The 22,639-nt window shown below is 35.5% G+C and overlaps 3 protein-coding genes across 3 annotated transcripts; all 3 read right to left on the bottom strand.

Moving 5' to 3' along the window:
• Positions 1–480: 480 nt before the first annotated feature.
• Positions 481–1,983, bottom strand: LOC128520003 (C-C chemokine receptor type 5-like). The gene is made up of 2 exons (XM_053494020.1): positions 1,924–1,983; positions 481–1,580 (listed from the first exon to the last, which is right to left on the bottom strand). Exons 1-2 carry the CDS (start codon positions 1,981–1,983, stop codon positions 483–485), a joined length of 1,158 nt encoding a protein of 385 aa, XP_053349995.1. The 3' UTR covers positions 481–482.
• An 8,263-nt stretch (positions 1,984–10,246) lies between these two features.
• Positions 10,247–12,313, bottom strand: LOC128519811 (C-C chemokine receptor type 4-like). Its single transcript, XM_053493692.1, has 2 exons — positions 12,233–12,313; positions 10,247–11,302 (listed from the first exon to the last, which is right to left on the bottom strand). Exons 1-2 carry the CDS (start codon positions 12,249–12,251, stop codon positions 10,260–10,262), a joined length of 1,062 nt encoding a protein of 353 aa, XP_053349667.1. The 5' UTR covers positions 12,252–12,313; the 3' UTR covers positions 10,247–10,259.
• Positions 12,314–17,443: 5,130 nt separating this feature from the next.
• Positions 17,444–19,091, bottom strand: LOC128520426 (C-C chemokine receptor type 5-like). The gene is made up of 2 exons (XM_053494664.1): positions 19,039–19,091; positions 17,444–18,853 (listed from the first exon to the last, which is right to left on the bottom strand). The coding sequence occupies exons 1-2, from the start codon at positions 19,067–19,069 to the stop codon at positions 17,805–17,807; spliced, it is 1,080 nt and encodes a 359-aa protein (XP_053350639.1). The 5' UTR covers positions 19,070–19,091; the 3' UTR covers positions 17,444–17,804.
• Between the last annotated feature and the right edge of the window lie 3,548 nt (positions 19,092–22,639).

Here is a 22,639-nt window from a genome sequence, read left to right as displayed (position 1 = left end):
AGGAACTTAAAATTTTACCAGACATGTCTTCAACAACTAACAGAAAATATCCTCATTTAATAAATGTTTAATAAAATAAAATAGCATGTAAAGTCCTGACAGCGTTATTTGTGACTTCTTTAAAGGCAACACTTAATATTGTATCAAATGGTGCACTTCATTGCTTTTTAGTTAGACGCGTTGCGTAATGCATTTTTGTTGTTGTCATTGTTGTTTTGGAATGTCCATACGTGATAAATGTGTTAATTGAGGTGCACATGTAAAATAAGCATAACCTGTGTAACAATAACAAGGTAGTAAAATTATTAAAAAGCAAAACAGAATCTGCTCAGCAACTGAAAAACAAAGCCAAAGTAAATAAGTGCAAGAACATAATTTTAGAATATTAAATGCACTGCAGTAACAATTGTGTGCTTTTCTAAGCAAATCTGCAGCTCTTTGATTTCCTCTGATAAATGATTGTTTCCATCAGAATCCTGTGGCTAAATGATCTTTGTGGTGGTTGTCTCTGATGACCGTGAGTACACAGAGCTCCTTCTCTCTGACAGTTCACTGACAATGGTTGTGCACTGACCAAAGCAAACAGGAAACCATTCTTTCAGAGTCCTGACGACCAAACGTCTGAATTTCTGCCCCACAAATGCATAGATTATGGGGTTGAGGCAGCAGTGACTGTATGCTATGGTTTCCACCCACTGCATAGCCATGTCCAGGTCCTGATTCCACTCACAGCTTTGCATGTAGCCTTGTAGATGCAGGAACTTCAGGAAGATGACAATGTTGTAGGGTGTCCAGAAGAAGAAGAAAACAGTGACCAAAACCATGATGAGCCTGACAGCTTTGTGTTTCTTCTGAGACTTTATGGTCAATAAGATGGGGATAATTTGCGAGTAGCAAAACACCATCACTGAGAGAGGGATGATCAAGCCAAGGATGTTTAGCTCAATGTACGAGAATGGCTCCCATTGTGTCTCATTCGGATATATCACCCGGCATTTCCATTTATGTGATTCATTCTTCACTTGAGAGAAAATGATGGTTGGCAGAGAGGCTCCCAAGCTAAGTGCCCACATAAACAAGCCTATTGTTATGCTAGCTCTGACAGACCAATATTTGGAGAAGAGAGAGGTATTGGCATGTACAATGACAACATAGCGGTCTACAGTCATGAGAATCATGAAGAAGATACTTCCATAGAAGCCCAGCATATAGAGTGCTGTCACTGCACGGCACATGAAGCTCCCAAAGATCCACTCAGAAAGGGAGGCATAGTGAGCCCAGAAAGGCAAAGAAATAAGGAAGAGGAGATCAGAAAGGGCCAGGTTGAAGAGGCAGACATCTGTCACATTTGATCTGTTGTGGTATTTGATCAAAACACACAGCACCAGGCCATTGCCAATGAACCCTACAATAAAGACGATGCTGTAGAGGGTAGGAAGAAAGACTTGGATGAATTCCTCCAAAATGTTAGTATTGCAGGGTTGGTATTTGGAGTTTTCTGCTAGGCCATCGTAGGACGAGTAGTCCTCACCTGCTGAAAAGAAGAAAAAAACCAAAAAAAACAAAACAAACAAACAAGGCTTCAGTTATAAGTTCATCAAAATTGTGTTGCTGTGCTGATAATGGAAAAAAAAATGTTTGGAAACACTAAATCAATAATGTGCTGTATTATCACACAGGCAGCATGTGTAGCTACATGTATCCACTGTTTTGGTAAGCTACTGGATTCAACATCAGTAGCTCTCAGTTTCATTCCCGGACTTTAGCACTCCAGAGTTTGACCGTCTACCTCTCAACCTGACGCAACCAATCTACAGTATTTGTGCAGTTTTGTATGAGTACAGGGGGTATGAGTTTGCTTAAGTCAACTGGGACTTTTAAAAACCAGAATAACATATCCCAGTGTTTGCCTAGTGCTTGTACCGTATCAGTGTAGAGAGTATTCTCAGTACGCCAGGGTGATGATCGGACTCCCTGGATCATGTCTGAAACGCTGGCCTTCCTTTAATGGCCGAACATGTTGAAATGGAATTGAGGATGTCAATAATGTACGGAGCATGTGGCAATGATTCACGGCCGAGTTCCTGAAAAGTGTACGGGTTGTTGGTTGATGATTGTATGTACAGTTCCCTCACTGCATCTCCTCTGCAAGTTGGTGACAAGTTATTAGATGATTTTCAAAGATCAGGCGTTCTACTCTCACTCACAGGAACGGTGGCGCAGTCATTCAAGGACGTACAGTCTTCTTTAAAATGTTTGCACCAGTCAAATATTTTACTGCTGCCAAGATCTCATCATCGTACTGTGCTTCAGGTCTTCTGTAATTGTAAATCAGTTTTACGCCTTCATTCATCAGAAATTTCATCATGAGTCCAGGTTTAACTTAAACACTCCCCAAGATCTCAAAAAGGTTTTTGTTATAAAACATTTAACCATATTTAAGCTTGAGGAAAAAAAAAAAGTGGTGTCGTTTATATGAAACCTAATAATGAAAAAGTTTTGCAATTGCAATAATAACCCTTAAGTTAAGATAGATTTAACAAATTTGCAATGGGATAAGATAAGTTATACTTACTTGTCTCACTGGAGTTTGTCATATTGTTGGAGAGCGTCATCGCCATGTCTCATTAGTTCCAAAACCGACTGTCAAATAAGGCTATGGACATCAGACGTTAGCGTACCACACTGACCTGCAATTTCCTGAGGAGGATCTTCTTTCCAATGACGAAATGTCAAATTTAAATTCGTGCAGCTCACCAAATAGTACCACTTCTCTTAAAACTAAACAAAATATCTCCTTTTCATAAGAACTTCAACATGAAATACTCATGAAATGATGCCAAGCTCTTTTCCTTTTCTAAAAAAAAAAATGAAGGTCCTGACAGTGTTTTTGTGACCATTTAGTAACACTAAACACTGACTCAAATAGTGCACTTCTTTTTATTATTAGTTAGAAACACTGTGTAATTTAGTTTTCTTGCTGATTAAGAAGAAATTTTTGGACTTGTGTGAATCATAATTTGCTTAAATGTATGGTACCAACTTATTGATTGTGTAACTATTGCAACTGTTAAAGTGCATGAGCTATAAACACATGCTTTGAAAGATAAGGGGAACTTCTCTATCCTGTTCTGACTCAGTATGCAGCATATTTCACATCAATGTTTTTTAGTGATAAGAATGTAAACAAGCAGCAATAGAGAAACGTTTTATCAGCTTAATGACCTAGTCCCTTGTTTATAAATTTAAATTTACCATTTGATGAAAGTATAAGTCTTCAATATCAGGGTCCCCTGTATTAAAGTATCCATACATATTGCAAATAGTCTTCATTTTTAATTGTTAAATAATTCTGTACACCCAAGTAAAATGCAACACATTTGTTACGTGCAGTATCTTGCAAACCCTGCACAAAAAGCACAAAAAAAACTGATGCAAAAAGCAAAAAAAGATGACAAGACAAGTGCAACATAAGTCTGACAGCTTTGTGCTTCTTCTTAAACATTGAGGCTTTTAAGATGGATATTATATGTCTGTTTTTATTCACACATATTATTGAATATTAAATAAAAACCATTATTGAAAGTGAAATGAACATTGAATGTGATCTTCAGCTCAATGTAAAACTGGAAGCCATACAATTTTTTTTAGGACATCCAACAACATCCCTCCAACCCATAGTTCACATGTAAGAAAATGAAACTTTCATTTTTAACAAAGTTTTACTAGTCCCAACAGATGCATGGTTGAAGAAAATGTGGGTTTGGTTAAAGTAAAACCACACCTGGCTGCATAATTCGCATTATTTTTTTGTTCCATTTCATTCTAAAATTTAGTGAATTATTTCAGGACTGTCCTTACGAAACCTCCTAAAAGTCCCTAATACACAGCGTCATGTTCTAACATAGCCTTATGCCCCATAGTTAACTCGTAAATGTTGTGCAGCTACATCACATGGTTGTTCCCATGTCTTGTCGAAAGCTTTCCCGGGAGATAGAGACGCGTATGGATATGATGGTCAGGTCTCCGCAAACTACAGTATATAGTGTATGGGTATGTGCATCACTGTGGGTCACTTTTTAAAAAAATTTTGTTAGCAATGTTCAGAACAGGGATGCTAAAATCAGTTTAAATATATTGAATCGTAGTTCCTTTTGGAAACAGCTGTGTTTTCTGAAAAAACATCTGCTAGTTACGCTAATCAGGAAAAAGTATTTCACTTTGATAAAGAGCCTAAAGAATGGACTTTGCTGGAGAGCCTAAAGAATAGAGCAATTAAAAAAGGCTCCACACTGTCTCTGCATTCTCCACACAAGAATGCAGAGACATACTTGCCCTGATGTGTCCATCAGTCTGAAACAGGTTCAATTGCTAATCATCAGATTACTACAAGTCCATCAGCCTTATTTTTAATGAGTTTTGATGATTTTTTTTTCTTATGGCCTACAGCTGCTTAGTTCCAATCCTGTCCCAATACTTATTACACTGTGTGCATATGGAAATGCTTTTCCTTTTCTATTAAACATAGCTCTGTTTTTTACTGTTGATTTGTTTATTATGCAAATTCATCAAGTGTTGAAGTAATCTTCAGACATGATTATTTCCTGGCCACATTTTTTCCACAAAGCTGGCGGCTTGTGATACAGCATGAGTACTGATGATGTGTTAAAGGGTTTTTGACCTAGTTTTAGTCATTTCAAATCTCCTAAGTTGTTTTATTTGCTTTATGCAGCACAATAATTTGAAAACTGTGAAATGGCAATTTTTTTTTTTTTTTTTTTTTGGCTGGAACGTGCATATTATAGGTGTGAAACCACCCATGTGTTTGTGAGAACCAAAAGAATGCAGATGTCCGCTAATTTTCAGCTTTGGTCATGCTGTATCACAAGCCTTGCTTAAAGGACTCCTCCCTTTTTAAAGCTGTATCTAGGGTACTGCATAACAAGAGTCTTTAAACCATTTTTATTTTCAGGCAATTCTTCACATGTGAACTCTTTTCAACTAAAAAACTTTCACATTTTATAAGTCATTTTATGATTTTCATAGCAAAGCTGAGGTCAAGATGAGGTCTAAGCATGAGAACGGGGAGATAACATTACTACAGGTGCATCTCAATAAATTAAAATATCATAGAAATGATTTATTTCCGTAATTAAATTGAAACCGTGAAACTCATTTGTTCACTACACACAGACTGATATATTTCAAGTGTTTATTATTTTTTTTTATTTGATAATTATGGCTTACAGCTAATAAAAACCCAGAATTCAGTGTAATGAATCTGTATAACATACAAGTTTTACTTTTTGATTTAAATTACGGAAATAAATCAACTTTTTGCTGATATTCTAATTTATTGAGATGCACCTGTTCTTTCTGCAGATGATGATGTTCTCTTGGCTTCATCACAGGATGAAATTGCGTTTGCCCTTAAACAGCTTGCAATGTGATTCAGTTGGTAAGCAAACCAGCAACTTTAATGGAAATGCCTGGGAGGCCATCTTGCTATATGGCCAAGATGACGACTTTCATTTCCCTCTCTCAAAGGCATCTGCTTTGGAGAGGAGAACATGATCACTCTAGTAATATACTCTGAAATCCATGGCCTAAATTAGGGAAATGAGGTACAGCATTTATTATTTCAACACCGTTTGGACACAGCATGATCGTGGCTAAAAATCAGCAAACAGATTGGTCAAGTGCTTTTTTTTTTTGTTTTAGCGGTGGACACTTGTGTATAGTTTTTTTATTTATTTTTTTGATTGTTTGTTTTAACTTTTTAGGCTCTGTGTTTTCACTGTAGTCTTGTCTTGCATCTGTTGTGTCAAAGTTGGATTACTGGTTTGATATCTTGAAATTTCCTGTTTGGTTTCCTGTTTCATTGATTGGTTAGTTATTAGAAGTTTTAATCTGTTTTCACACTGTACCTCGCCTGCCTGTTTCTCTAACCAAAATAGACACTTGTGTATTAACTTTCACAAACACATGGGTGGTTGATTTTCCGGTGTTGAAAATGTGCAATATTAGATTTATTTTAACATGTAAAATTAGTTTCACAACTATACCAAAGCATAAAATGTATTCCTCTACTCTTCTACAGTGTACATACCTGGTCTGATCTAGAGAAGTCTTTACTTATTAATTGGATATTTAGTGACACTTTCATGGTGTTATATGATTGAAATTCACCAAAAAAATAGCAGTTTTAAATTGTATATTTATAATTTATGGGAAGTAAAGCTACTATATATTGCCAAAAGTTTTTCTGCCTACACATTCATATAAACTTCAGTAACATTACATTTTTAATCCATAGGGCTTACTTAGATGTTGGCTTCAACTCTTCTGGGAAGGCTTTCCACAAGGTTTGTTTATGGGAATTTTTGAGCATTCGCATTCTTCCAGAAGCACATTTGTGAGGTCAGACACTGATGGATGAAAAGACCTGGCTTGCAGTCTCTCTTCTAATTCACAAAAAGGTGTTGCATCAGGTTGAGGTCAGGACTAGTGTGCAGACCAGTCAAGTTCTTCCACTCTAAACTCTGCTCACCATGTCTTTATGGATCTTGCTTTGTGCATGGGTGCACAGTCATGTTGAAACTGGTGTGGGGTTGTTTTTCAGGAGTACTTCCGAAGAAAGGAACTCTTCAGTGTATTCATATATATAACATTTTTGGACAATTTCATGCTCTCAACTTTGTGGGAACAGTTTGTCTATGGCCCCTTCCTGTTCCAACATGACTGCGCACCAGAGAATAAAGCAAGGTCCATAAACCTTGCTGACCTCAACCAGATAGAACACCTTTGAGATGAATTAAAGCGCGTCTGCAAGCGAGGCCTTCTCGCCCCCTATCAGTGCCTGGTCTCACAAATGTGCTTCTAGAGGAATGGACAACAATTCCCATAAGCACACTCCTAGAAGAGTTGAAGCTGTTATATCTGCAAAGTGTGGGCCAACATCATATTTATTTATTTATTTATTTATTTACTCTGTACATTTAAAGTAAATGTTCTACTCCATGGGCAACTTGTAATACAATGGAATTACACTGGTTGGTGAGAAAAGTGATTATTGACATGAATCAAGCAAAGAAAACATTAAAATTACTGAAATTGCCTTAAGAACTATTCAATGCTTTATGAAAAGCTAAAAGGATAGTGCAGAACCATGAACTTCACACAGGACATAGGAGATGTGGTCAGAAAAAAAAATATGAATAAGTGTGAATTATAAAAAAAAAAAAAAAAAACGGCAATAGTTTAGATGTCCAATACCGATAACACTTGTCCTTGTAAAATTGCTCCAATAATACCCTACAAATACCATTTTAAGTCAGAGCAGGTGCACATCACTACACAAATTGCCTCTCATCCCCCTTGTGTCAAGGTATCATCAGTGTTGACAACTTTGAAAAGAGACAGAGGTGAAACTGAACACAAAAAATAATAAAAATAAAAACAACAAAAAAAGTCTAAATCAAATTAAAGTAAGTCTTTTAAGGTAATGTTTGCTTGCCAGTCACATCCAGAACTCTGACAACAGTGGCAAAAGTGAGATTGAAATACAGCATTTTTGGATTTTGATAATTACAAAAGGAGAACAGTGTTATAACCTTTAGCTCAAAAAGTATCACAAGTGCAAAAGAAAAATGAGGCAATTTCCTGCCAAACAGAAGATGTTTACTGTTAATTATAACAATCAGGAATGTTAGAGTGCTTGGCTGATCCAATAAACACAATTGCATGTGAATTAAAAAATATTAATAATAATTTGTTCGCATTATGCTTTGGGACAATACAAAGTACTGGTGTTGGTACTCGGTACTGGCAAGTACCCAGATGGAAGTACTCATATTTTGTCTGAGTAATATCGGTGTATCCTTAGACAATAGAGATCAGAGCTAATAGTGAAAGTAAGAGCATTTCCATAAACACACAACAATGTGATCAAAACTCACAGAAAAGGAATAAAACTGTGTGAGAATAATAAATTTTTTTTTTTAAGGAAGGCTAATAAGGGAAATAAAAGATTTCAGTTTGCTAGGAAGCACAAAGATTGGACTTTGGACCAATGGGAACATGTCATACTGTATGCTTTTTTTTTCTTGGTAAGCAACTTACCAACTTACCACTTACAGCTTAAGTGATCTCCGAGGACTCTGATTCATGATTTTTTTTTTTTTTTTCACAATTCTTCCACGAAGTGGACAGTTTAGCAATATCCTTCCAGGGTTTATGAATATATTAAACAATGCTTAACATATTTCCAGTCATTTTAGCAAACTGCTTTTGAAATTTTAATAAATTCCTCTTTTACTCTCTGAAACACAGTGCCCACTTGTCCATGGACACAGGATACATTTTCTGACAGGGTTGGTTTTAAAATTGAGAAGGACACACTGCATCTGGGTCAAAATAACAGCTGAAATATATTAATCTCTACAGTACATCAATCAATCAATCAATCAATTAATCGCTTTTTAGTATTTTAATATTTTAAATTAAAATTTAATTGAAGCAGTGTATTATTTTTCAGACGTTAACCTTAAAAAAAAACAAGTACTATAAACAGTATTAGGATGTTTACAGTGAAGCACACACATGCTAACTATTTCCATGAACAAATGATAAAAAAACAACCCACTTCCCGAATATACTTGATTCTGTCAGATTATCAGTGTTATAAGCAACTTTTTCTGCGCAGTGAAAGTTCCACCACAAGTACAAGTAATAGCACGTTGCAGTGTCTTGTACAGCTGTACAGTACACCGTACTTCAGGGTAATTTTTCACTGACACATTTCAGTAACATGCTGCAGTGCCCTCTAGGGGGAAGCTAAAAATGTTGCCTCTTTTTAGTACTTTAATCAGGCCCAGGGGTTTCGAGATATCAACTGCCCTACAGAGTTTGGAGTCCAAATGTAAACAGAAATAATTTAACTACTCCCTTTTCTCTGGAGCATCTGCGAGCTACTTGTGAAAAAAAAAAAAGGATTCTCCTGTACAGTAACTTTCCAGAACTTGAGTTTGGATGTATATTCATTTTAAATCCACAGAGAAACAAAACTCTTTGCGATCTGCTTTTATTTAAAAAAATGTATGATAAAACACCGCCTGTTCATTTATTATTATTATTATTATTATTATTATTATTATTATTATTATTATTATTATTATTATTATTATTATTATTATTATTTCTTTTTTGAACAACATGTTTTTTTATTATTATTATTATTTCCTACTTCCAGTGGGATACTGGCTGTAGAAACATTTTTACTTATCCCATCATTACTAAATGTCTCATTTATTCTAAGCATTAAGTGTGCAAATACTGCTTTGAATCCTTTTGAAGTTCTATGTCTATATATAATCTCCATATAAAATAAAATATTTGGGCTCCATATACCTAACGTCAAATATATGACAATAATACTTTTACATCTTATCGAGATTTAATAGCATTTGATATAATGTGATTACATATTTAAAATGTTAGATCCAGTAGAATACACTCATCGGCTACTTCATTAGGCACATCTTGCTATTACTGGGTTGGACCCCCACTTTACATTCAGAACTGCATTTATTTTTTGCATGAAATCAACAAGGTAGGTAAAACATTTCTTAGAGATTTTTGACCATATTGACATGATAGCATGACGCAATTGCTGCAGGTTTGTCAGGTACATAGCCGTGATGTGAGTGTTCAGTTCCAACACATCCCAAAGGTTCTCTATTGTATTGGGATCTGGTGAGTGTGGAGGCCAGTAAAGTATAGTGACCTGATTGATATGTTAAAGAAACCAGAATGAGATGATTTTAGCTTTGTAACATGGCGTGTTATTCCGTGGTCATAAAGGGATAGGCATGGACAGGTAGGCTGTGGAGGTTAAACAATGCTGCTGCATATCAATTTCAAGGTTGGATGTTTTGTGCATTCAGAGATGGTCTTAAACATATTTTGTTAATAATGAGATGTTGCTTGAGTTACTGTTGCCTTTCTATCAGCTCGAACTAGTCTGACTGTTCTCCCCTGACCTCTGGCATCAACAAGGCATTTTCACTCAGAGAACTGCAACTCACTGGATTTTTTTTCCCTTTTTAGATCACCTTTTTCAAACCTTAGAAATGGTTGTGTGTGTGTATATATATATATATATATATATATATATATATATATATATATAAAACTAAAAGAAAAATTCAATCAAACCAAAATATTTGTAAAATGTGCAACTAAAAAAAGGGGAATTTTGGCTAGACAATCTTTGTGCTGGAAATAACTGATGAGCGTGATGACATAGAGCTCCTCCTCTCAGACAACTCACTGACGATCGTTGTGCACTGACCAAAGCAAACAGGAAACCACTGTTTTAGCACCTTGAGAACCAGTGTTCTGAATTTTTGCCCCACAAAGGCATAGATAATGGGGTTCAGGCAGCAGTGACTGAACGCTATCGTTTCCACCCACTGTGTAGCCATGTGTAGGTCCTGCTCCCACTCACAGCTGGTCATGTAGCCCATATGACGCAGAAACTTTAAGAAGATGACAATGTTGTAAGGTGTCCAGAAGAGAAAAAAAACTGTAACCAAAACCAGGATGAGTCTGACAGCTTTGTGTCTCTTCTGAGACTTCAAAGCCATTAAAACAGGAATGATACGTGAGTAGCAGAACACCATTACTGATATTGGAAAGATCAAGCCAAAGATGTTCAGTTCAATGTAAGAGAATAACTTCCACTTTGTCCCTTCTGGATATTCCTCAGTGCAGATTGATACATCTGATTCATTCTTCACTTGTGAAAAAATGATGTTCGGGAGACAGGCTGCAAGGCTAAGCACCCACATAAACAAAGCCAGAACTATGCTAGCTCTGACAGAACGGTGCTTAGAAAAGAGTGAGGATTGGACATGTACAATGACGGCATAGCGGTCCAAGGTCATGAGGATCATAAAAAAGATACTTCCATAGAATCCCAGCATGTAAAGCGCTGTCACTGCATGGCACATGAAGCTCCCAAAGATCCATTCGGATATAGCGGAATAGTGGGCCCAGAAAGGCAATGAGGTGAGGAAGAGTAGGTCTGAAAGAGCCAGGTTGAAAAGGCAGACGTCTGTTACGTTTGACTTTTTGCGATACTTGACCAGGACACACAGGACCAAGCCATTTCCAACAAATCCCACAATGAAGACAATGCTGTATAGGGTAGGGAGGAAGACTTGGTTGAAATCCCTTACATTGTTGTTATTGCAGACTTGGGAGATGTCTTCTACGTTATAATATTCGTCATAGTCTTCAGCTGTTTGAAAAAAAAAAAGGATTGGCTTTAGTTATTACGGATTTCAACTCTGGTCCTGGATAACCACTGCCCTGAACATTTTAATGTGTTTTCAGCTCCCAACACACCTGATTTAACTAATCAACAGCCTTTCTTAATTGAAGTCGGTGTGGTAGAGCAGGGAAATATTAAAATGCAGGGCAGTGGTCTGCCAAAAATAAGGTTGCGAACCAATGCACTACACAATGTACCAAAAGTAATGCAGCAGTGGTCGTAGCTTATATTAAATGACATACGTGGTTCAAGTTGCAGCATTTGGTAAAGTAACCATTCACAAGTACTGCTCTACATAGTCTTCATCACAAGTGAGACATTTGCACCATTGTTGAATCTGACTTTTGAATTATCTTTGTTGCAGTTAATGGACTCGCACTACACTGCCAAGTGTTTACTGAGGTGGCACCATTGATAAGAGCAAGGTGCACAGATGGATGAGGACATTTAAAGAAGGGGAAATGAGCATTAAAGAAAAACCACACACTGGGACACCTTCAAATGCAACAACGAGGATTTGCGAAAAGGATTTGAGAGTTGGGTTCAACAGTACAAAAGCATCACTTGTGATGGAGACTAGGTTTTGTACAATCTTTCTATAGAGAAAGAGTTACTCTACCAACATATGCAATTTAAATAAAAGAGTTATGCACGCATTACTTTCAATACAGACCTCATTTTGTAAAATCATCAACAACATTTCAGTCTCTTTAGGTCAGAAATTGTAGTACTGTGCTGGATCGCCATCTATTGGAAGCTTTTAATAACATCTTTTATTTAAATAATCTTTTTTAGACTTTGTGAAAAGTACTAGAAAATTTAGTAATACGAGTTATAACTAAAGGATACAAATTGGATACAAATTGAAATGATGCTAAATGGAAGTATTCCACCTACTTGACATGTTGTTGTGCATCGTAGTCTTGTCTCCTCAGTTCCAGACTAACTGAGAAAGCAGGCCGTGGAAGCTGCTTTATGACTGTGACTAGGCTGAGCTGCGATTTCCTGTGGTGGGGCTTCTGCCTACTGACAAAAAAAGTTACTTTTTAACATCATGCTTTTCAGAATAAAACAGAACCCTTAAAATATAGCAACATAAAATAAAACATACCTTCAGTAATTATGATCCAGAAATAAAACCTAAACTGCCTAAATTTATTAATAGGCTTTTTATTAGACTTTTATGTAAAAATCTAATAAAAATATTAGACTATTTTTTTTTCTAATGGGAACACTAATAGTAATAATGACAAATTGCTTTGGCCTCACCCTCGATGCTTTAGGATTGATAATTACAACTTTTTTAAAATTACATATTTTCTCATAATTTTTATACGCAAATCCATATTGTTCACACAAAGCTGCTTTGTAAAAATGACCATTGTTGAAAGTCGCATGTACCTTTTATGAAAAGCATTTTTTTAAATGAGCATTAAATTATTAAATCAGCAAATAAGTGCATAGAAAGCAGGATTCTGTGCAGGAAAGTGCAACACTTCGTCTAATGATTTCCTCTCAGGCCCAGGAGAATAAACATATTCTAAGAATGGACCTTTTTAGGATGATATTTTTAAGTAATAAGTGCAAAGTGAAATTGTGTCATTTATAAAAATGCAATGTAATTCTCAATGTTGCATCAAATTACTTATCATTATTTAAGTGTAATCAAATATAATGCATTAAGTATCATGAAAATTAAAATGTTACATTTATCACACATTTGCCTTAAAAACTATCAACACCAGACAAATTGCTCAATGATTATTTAATATAATATATAATTTTCACAACTTTGCTTTTGTGCCGTAGGACACTTTAGCATTATGCTGCAGTGCCACCTACTGGAACTAGTTATAGTTTTAACTGACTATAAAATCCCTTTTGTCATAAACCTTGCACAAAAAAAGTTTTTAATGTATAGCAAATGTAAACTTGAATGTAAAATGAATTCTGTAAATGACTGTTAGTGGGATGTTGGAAGGTATCTGCTCGTTACACAAAGAGACTATATCATCACTTTATCAAGTCTTACCACCTCACAGATTTGTGGTTCGGTTCGTGAGCTTCTGAGAATTGCTCTTTCACTAACTTCTGTACAGTGGCACTAATGTAATGTATGATAGTATGTTGAATCTGCTTCCTCAAGTGGATATCTATTATTCTTTGGTTTCATGTTTATATTCTGTTTATTAAACAGTTTATAAGACAAAGAGTTTTATGCTCTTAAAGGAGACAGTGTAAATGTTGACAGTTTGGACATAGTGCTTTGTGTCGGTGTCAATTATCTTTATCATGTGGTCATGAGTAAAGGTATTCCATGGGTAAAGGTATTCACCAGTAAAAGAAAGTAATACAAGGTGTCTAGGTGAATAAAAATAACATACAATTTGAAAAAAAAAAATTTACACCCACTTCAGTGGTAATTTATTACTTTTTGTTAGAGCAAAAACATTATGGAAATGCACTGCAAGCCCACAAATATACAAAAATCAAATCAAATGCTAAGAAAGAAATGCTGCAAAAGAGATTTACTTCTACTGAAGTGCTCCATGTCTTGATTGGACTAGTGGCTACTTGGACCAGGATGTAACAATAAATGAGATGTCAATCAGTATTTCTAAGACGTAAATACACAAAATTAACCACTTGTTTTGACGTTATAAGAACCATATGATTGTTGTAAAGAAAACATGATTTAAAATATTAAAACAATAAGAACAATAAGAAAATATATTCTTAAAATCAATGAAATAATATATCTAACAAATAAAGCAAATTAAATGCCAGTTAAAAAATAAGTTAAATTAACATCTTAATATATTCTTTAATTAACTTAAACATGGAAAATCATATCAATTTCAGAAGAGATCATTACTCACAGAACTAAAGCAAATTACTCATGGAACTAAAATCAAACACAAAATGTCAGAAACGTGTCATTTCAGCTACCTAGCAGCAAAGAAAAGGAGGATATTACTCCACTTCAGATAATTTCTTTATTGTTTAGAAATACAACTCAATAAAATAAAACACTAAAATGAGATGATGTGTGGTATTGACTCGAGAAATAAGATCTTAATACAACTACGGTAACACCAGGAGTAAAATGAAAATGAAGAAATGATTAACATCAAAGTCTTAACTCTGTCGGAAAGATGTTCATGTTTATTATAAAACATTTACGCTTTACTCCTACACTCAGCCTAAGAATTTCAGAATAACTTAGACCTTTTTATCGCAGTCTAACATCTTAAAATGTGTCACCACAATTAACCACAGTGAGCTGTACCACGTTTATTCATTCAGTTTGAATTAAAAATTATCTTTCTGCCATTTTCAATACAATTCAACCCTTTAATAAAGATATCATCATAAACAGAGCAAATAAAGTAGGGGAAGTTATTGTTTGGGGAAAAAAATGCTATACTCAAAAATCTTCATGATGACCAGACAATCAAGAGTATTACAAACTTTTTCTCTCTAATACCATTGAAAGATTCAAAACTGAACTAAGGATTTATCAATCAATCTTGTGGTAAGAATGAAAAATGTTTAACAGACAATCACATTGTTCAGTTTCATTCATATTTAATGGCAGTCTTTGGAAACCAAGTCTTGATTCCTCTAAAACTTTTTTATTTTATTCAAAAACAAGGAAGGCTGTGTGAAAATATTATTTGAAAGGCTTTGAATTTAAATTTAAACCCAAAAATAAATAAATAAAGTACCAGAGCAAAGGGTGGAAGTGTCCATACCAAAAGAAAGCCTTTAATTAAATAAAAGAATATGACCATGAATTATTTATTAGTCAAAAAGAAGGAGCTACAAAAAGTAAAAAAAAAAAAAAATCATTCAGAAAAACTTGAATATTTTAAGGAGTGATGGTACATGTAAGGAGATTTTTAAAGACCTACCTTTCTTTAGCTTTAGATGAGTGCCTTAACCCTTAGGAGTCTGAGGGTGTTTTGGAGCCCTGAAGAGATTCTGACGTGTCCTGGCATTTGTGTATTTTTCTGTTACTTATAAACATGTTAAATGTCTAAAGTCTGATATCATTTTATTCATTTTTGAAAACAACAACAAAAAAACAACTTACTGAAATAAGACCACAAAACACAGTCATGACATTTGTGCACAAGACTTTTGTGACCTGGATCTTATAATGTAGAGGTTTTACTTCACAAAATGATGTGACAATCATCTCCCTTACTCATTTACAGAAAACAATACATTCGTTTAATTTTCTAAGACACTTTTTGTTTAGAAAGACCGTATGCGATGCGGCGTGAATGATCATGAAAAATGCTGTAATTCACACCAGAGAAGACAAAGACCTCACACCAGTGAAGACAAATTTACCTTTTGACACCAGAGAAGCAGTGTCCCTTGGGGCGTGGCTCTGCAGCAGGTGTGCTGTGGTGTCTGGCACCAGTATATAAAAGCAGATTTGAGGCTGTGGGTTGCCAGGACGGGGACACCTTGAATTGAAACTGTTGGTTTGGCGCATCCTATAAATACTTGCTGGTATTATGGCCAGGTCAAGATTGAACTCTTTGCTTGCTAGGCACAGACAAAGGTGTGCTGATGACTTTCTATTGTGCCCAGCATTGACTTTCAGTGATTGGTGCTTTAGTGGCCTTTCTGTAGGATTGGACCAGACAGGCCCCATGGAGGACCAGCCTTGGGTGGCCATGATCCTGTCACCAGTTCACTTGTATAGTTATAGTTATAGTTAGATTAATGTTATTAATAATGGGAGGGCATGTCCACTGGGCAGGTTGTTGGTTTGTAATCCAGTCATGTCTGCTTCAGTCAAAAGGGATACGCTCTTTATTGGCATCTACAATAATTACTGCTAAAGTAGGGCAGAACATTCTGTTCCAAAATAAAAAAAAGGCTAAAAAAAAAACCAACTCTAAATTAACATTGTTTATAAGGCCCCAACTTTAACTTGAGAGCTTCTCTCAGCCCTGGAGTTTACCAGCACTTCCCAGGGTAATGGCAGTAACAGGCACAGACAGCCTTCTGGCCATGGTCTATATCAACTGCCTTCAGATAGGTAAATGTATTTGGTTACCTTCCACATTTGCTTTAGCACCACCCATACATCTCTCTATCTTCGGCAACATGGACATTTGTGTTCCTAACCATTTCTATCGAAAGCACCTACTTCATAAGAGAGCTCTCGAGTAGGAGGGAGCTCAGCTTGTTCAATATGTTTGTTGCAAGATCTTTTAATGTGTGTATTTGTATTAAGTCTGGCTTCAGTGACATTACATATTTACAAGAACATAATTAATTGGATGGTTTGAGTTGGTTGTTAGATTTATTGTACATTTAGGCATTTGGCAGACACTCTTATCCAGAGCGACTTACTTTTTTTTTTTTTATCTCATTACACATCTGAGCAGTTGAGGGTTAAGGGCCTTGCTCAAGGGCCCAACAGTGGCAACTTGGTGGTTGTGGGGTTTGAACCTGGGATCTTCCGAACCGTAGGCCAATGCCTTAACCACTGAGCTACCCCTAGCTTCAGTCATATTGTGCTTCATTTGAGTTGCTTACCAGCGGAAAACATTTAAATGCAATAATGTATATGCAACAAAATAAAGTGGAGTATGCTTGTATATGCACATGCATGTTCCTAGTTCTGTGTGTAACTACTACATCCAATACTGATTCAATGGGCACAGTTAAATTCATTTATTATAGTAAATGTGTTTGATTTTATTCAAAAATGGAAAGATTTTCTTATTAATCATCTTGATTGCAAGTTGTTCTTAATTGTGTATCTAAACTGATAAAAAGTTTTATTTTACTTTACACCAGTGAATATAAATGTAAATGGATTAAATAGGACTCAGGATATGATGTTACAAACACATGGTTTTTCTAAGAATTTACTGCCTAAAGTATTTTTAAAGTTCATAGGAAATGATTAAGCTGACCAAATAAAATGGTACAGAGTAGAGTGATAGGTCAAACTCTTCAAAAAGCAACCGTCATACTTGAAATCATGCATACAGTACATGACATATCATGCAACAGAGACAACATATACACAATACCTGTGCAAGTAGTTTAAAAAATACAAGAAAATATTTAGTCTTGATAAAATTTAATAATGTTTAATAAAAATCTGCTTACATAGCATATGAGATTGCACTATTTAGATTCAGTAGAATATATTTCTAATATTGGCTCACACTGCAAAAATAACACAACAAAATAGAAAATTATATATAAAAAGTATAAAAAAAAAACTATATATAAATCACATCGACTGATAAAGTAAAAAATGTACATGAAAATAAAACGTCTCCTTATTAATGAATGAAATCAAACTAAAATGTGAAATTAAACATTGTTTATAAATGTAAATGCATGTTTTAAAACAATAACAGTTGCAATATTTAAAAATCGTTTCATGAGTAAACAAGATTTTGACTGCAGCAGTTTTGCCCACTTTTGGCTAGACAATCTTTGTGCTGGAAATCACTGATGAACGTGAGGAAACGGAGCCCCTCCTCTCAGAGAACTCACTGACGATCGTTGTGCATCGACCAAAGCAAACAGGAAACCACTGCTTTAGCACCTTGAGAACCAGCGTTCTAAATTTTTGCCCCACAAAGGCATAGATAATGGGGTTCAGGCAGCAGTGACTGAACGCTATCGTTTCCACCCACTGTGTAGCCATGTGCAGGTCCTGCTCCCACTCACAGCTGGTCATGTAGCCCATATGACGCAGAAACTTTAGGAAGATGACGATGTTGTAAGGTGTCCAAAAGAGAAAAAAAACTGTAACCAAAACCAGGATGAGTCTGACAGCTTTGTGTCTCTTCTGAGACTTCAAAGCCATTAAAACAGGAATGATATGAGAGTAGCAGAACACCATTACTGATATTGGAAAGATCAAGCCAAGGATGTTCAGTTCAATGTAAGAGAATAACTTCCATTTTGTGCCTTCAGGATATTCCTCAGTGCAGATTAATACATTTGATTCATTCTTCACTTGTGAAAAAATGATCATTGGGAGAGAGGCTGCAAGACTAAGCACCCACATAAGCAAAGCCAGAACTATGCTAGCTCTGACAGAACGGTGCTTGGAGAAGAGCGAGGTATGGGCATGAACAATAACGGCATAGCGGTCCAAGGTCATGAGGATCATAAAGAAGATGCTGCCATAGAATCCCAGCATGTAGAAGGCTGTCACTGCATGGCACATGAAGCTCCCGAAGGTCCATTGAGCTATGGCAGCATAGTGAGCCCAGAAAGGCAATGAGGAAAGGAAGAGAAGGTCTGAAAGAGCCAAGTTAAAGAGGCAGACATCTGTCACATTTGATCTGTTGCGATACTTGACCAGGACACACAGGACCAAGCCATTACCAATGAACCCCACAATGAAGACAATGCTGAAGAAGGAAGGGAGGAAGACTTGGCTGAAATCCCTTACATTGTTGTAATTGCAGACTTGCGAGATGCCACCTTTTAATTCATCATAGTAATCAGAATAGTTCAAGTCTGTTTATAAAACAAATAACGATTTCATTAACCACAAAAATTGCAATGCAACAATAAATACTAAAAGGGCTATTTTTTGTATATTACTTTTTTGTGCAGTAAATGCTATTGTTTAGACAGACACTGACAAGTTATAGTCAGTTGCTAAAATTAACAATGATGCAAAACCGAAACGTTCATCCTACCTGTCATACTGTGTTGTACTGTGGTTTCCATGTCTCCTCAGTCCAAGTGTGACTAAGAAAGCAGGCAGCTGCATGACTAGGCTGAGCTGCGATTTCCTGGGGAGGTGCTTCTGTCTGTTCACAGAAAATTTATGTTAACCACATGTGTTTCAGAACAAAACAAAACCCACTATATTTAAAATATACTTATATTCAAAAAGGATTTAAAATCATTATGTAAAAACGTTCGTGTTGTAATCTACATTTAAAAACTAAACATGAATTAAGGACAAAATGTCTCACCAGAACTCTTAATAAAAAACACTTTTTCTTAAATATTCAATTACTTAATCATTAGTTAAAAATAAGATCATCGAATGTCCAACAATTTACCTAAAGGCTGAGTGTTTCAAGTAATCAGTGTATAATGTAATTACATTTTCAACAAGATTTCATCATATTAATGATTATTTATACAGTGAAAAAAAAGGACAGTATTACAGTGCAAAGTGATAAATTGTGTAAAGTTAGTATTTAATGCTAATGTCATAAAATCATAAATTTGTTTTGAACTATAGAAAGCCAAAATCTAAAATACAGAATGAACTTGTGTTGAAAGTCACCAGGCAAATTTGACAAATTATTATAATTTTCCAAGGTTTTCTTTTTTACTTAAAAGAGAATTAAGCATAAAGAATATTGTACTGTAATTTAATTCTTTAGCACTGTATAGTAGTGCCACCTGCTGATAAATTGATGAACTGACATCTTAAGTTAAGTATCTCAAGTATCAGAGTCTTGAATGTTCTTGGGAATAACTGCAGTGGGTTCCAAGTCATTTACTTATAAGCATTATAAAATGCTTAAAAGGTTTGTATCATTCAAATGTTTTCCATCATCATATTGTGCTTGAAGTCTTATGTAAATATCACTCGGTTTTACTCCTTCTTTTACAAGAAGATTTATCAAGTCAACCAAGTCCTGGTTTGACTTGAACGCCCCTCATAGATTGCAGATCCTTTTTTAAATGTACCAGAGTGCAGCAGAGCCAAATACATAAGTATCCAGAAAGACATAGTATTTCATAAATCAAACCTCTGGATGACCCAGCAAAAAAAAGGAGCTCCAACAATTGAGCAGGTAAAAAAATAAATAAATAAAATGACAGGCCGAATGAACTTGTCTACCTTTTTAAATCTTTCTCGGTATATAGTCTGGATCAGGAGCTTTTTTAGTTATTACTCTTCAGTATATTGTATATTTCCAATAGATGAATTCAAGGGGAAGTATGAGACACTGCGAATGTCTTATTTATAATATTTTTAATTATAGTCTACTGATTGGAAGGTATAATACTTTACTGATTGGAAGGTTGAGCATTTCCAAGCTGATGCTGTTGAGCTCTTGAGCGAGACCCCTTAACCTTATCTTTATTCTCCATTCGTTTTTTTAGATTAAGGTTAAAATAATAAAGAACCCAAATAAAATCCTAGTTTGTTATGAACTATGAGAATGACACAAATATTAATTTTAACAAATTCTGCTGCTCCCTTGTTTTTAGATCTTTTTGTGAGATCTTACTGTGGTATACTGAAGTATAATTACAAACATTTCATAAATATTCATAATTAAATCAACATCATCAAATGTTTTCAATTAAAAATAATATTCATAAAGTCAATATTTCTTTTCATCTGCAATTAGCCAGGGCTTGTTGTCAATCAACTTCTGGGCCACATACAGTACTAACTGATGGAAGCCTATTTTTGCATGAAGTCTTAAGGAGTCTTATGAAGCTCGGAGTTTATCAGAATTTGTGGGTTTTTGTTTGTCCACCCACCTCTTGAAGATTGACCACAAGTTCTCAATGGGATTAAGGTCTGAGAAATTTTCATGCCATGGATCAAAATGTTGGGAGAAGTTGTTTTTGGTGGATGTTTTTGTACTTTTCTTAATTCATGGCTGTTTTCTTAGACATTCTTGTGAGTGAGCTACAGTAGCTCCCTTTGCTGAGAAGCAACCCTACACATCCTTTAGGGTTGCTCAGGATGATTTACTCTTGGCATTACACAGGACTGGTGGTCCAATTTTGAAATGCTAAGCAACTTAGAACTGTTCCTTATATTTGAGGACATTCTTATTAGACCATTTTCACTCTCACTCACTCACTCATCTTCTATAGCACTTTATCCTGCATGCTGGGTCGCGGGGACCTGGAGCCTATCCCAGGAGGCTTAGGGCACGAGGCAGGGTACACCCTGGTCAGGGTGGCAATCCTTCACAGGGCATATACACATACACACACTCACACACTACTGGCAATTTGGGAACACCAATAAGCCTAACCTGCATATCTTTGGACTGTGGAAGGAAACCAGAGTACCTGGAGGAAACCCACCAAGCACAGGGAGAACATGCAAACTCCATGCACACAGAGACGGGAATCCAACCTGGCCGGGAATCAAACTGGATGTTCAATGCGACAGTGCTAACCACTACACCACCGTGCCGAAAGACCATTTTCATTGTATTTTAATTGCAGTGTCACCTAAGGGGAAAATGTGCCACTAGGGGGCAGCAACGACATGTATATGTTAGATGGACAGGAACAATAAAAGCTTGTCCAAGAACTTATAACAACAATCAATGCATATACATTTACCACATGTTTTTTTTTTTTTTTTACAATTCCTATATATATATATATATATATATATAATTCTTTAGGAAAAGCTCATGGTTTGCTTAGTTCATACTGTATGCAAACCTTTTAAAATCTTTCTCGGTATATAATCAGGATCAGGCAGCAACATTATTGGTTGTATGGAATTGCACTCATTATACTGTATATTGTAAGGATTTTACAAGTTTTTTTAATGGTTTATAGCCGTTTAATTTACATTAACCAAGGATTAACAAAGTCGTAAATGGCACCACCATATACACCCCCCCCCCCCCCACACACACACACACCATATACAGGATAAAGCTTTATAGACGATGAGTGAGAGTGAGTAAGTTCTGATGGAAATAAACCATTATTATTACAACATAAATCTTTAAATAAGACAGTTCTGAGCTGTACAAAACATGTTTATGATCCGTATTTGTTACAAGCGTGTAAACCCTGGATTTTGACAGGAATAAACTGTTTTTATAACAACATAAACAGTTAATTATACAGTTACAAACCCTAAAAAAATAATTAAAACCTGTAAAATATACAGTATAATGAGTGCAATCCCATACAACCAAAAGCATTGCTACCGTATTTTTTACAGTAAATTTCTGGCAACCACAGCTGCCGTTTTTTTTTTACCATAAAAATAATATATATATATATATATATATATATATATATATATATATATATATATATATATATATTTTTTACAGTGCAATAACGGTGCTACCGTATTTTTTACGGTAGAATTCTGCCAACGACAGCTGCAGGGTTTTTACCGTAAAATTTACAATTTATTTTTTACAGTGTATAGCAGAGTAAGGCCTAACCTGAACAGGGTTATCAGGGAAGCAACTGGACCCAAGATGTATGTGGAAAGGCATTCAATCCATCACTGACTAAGACCCAGAAACACAGACTTTCCCACCCAGCAGGGGC

Source organism: Clarias gariepinus, chromosome 4 (genome assembly GCF_024256425.1).
Source record: "Clarias gariepinus isolate MV-2021 ecotype Netherlands chromosome 4, CGAR_prim_01v2, whole genome shotgun sequence".
Classification (NCBI taxonomy): domain Eukaryota; kingdom Metazoa; phylum Chordata; class Actinopteri; order Siluriformes; family Clariidae; genus Clarias; species Clarias gariepinus.
Note: the sequence above shows the minus strand (reverse complement) of the source record. Positions and strands in the feature narration are given on the sequence as shown.

Bases quoted from the DNA above. Each gene is read 5' to 3' on its own strand.
- LOC128520003 (XM_053494020.1), bottom strand. From the start codon at position 1,983: ATGATCCAGGGAGTCCGATCATCACCCTGGCGTACTGAGAATACTCTC. The intron at 1,581-1,923 runs GTACAAGCACTA...TTATAACTGAAG, and splicing joins ATACTCTCTACACTGATACG to CCTTGTTTGTTTGTTTTGTT.
- LOC128520426 (XM_053494664.1), bottom strand. From the start codon at position 19,069: ATGGAAACCACAGTACAACACAGTATGACAG. The intron at 18,854-19,038 runs GTAGGATGAACG...TTTTATAAACAG, and splicing joins AGTACAACACAGTATGACAG to ACTTGAACTATTCTGATTAC.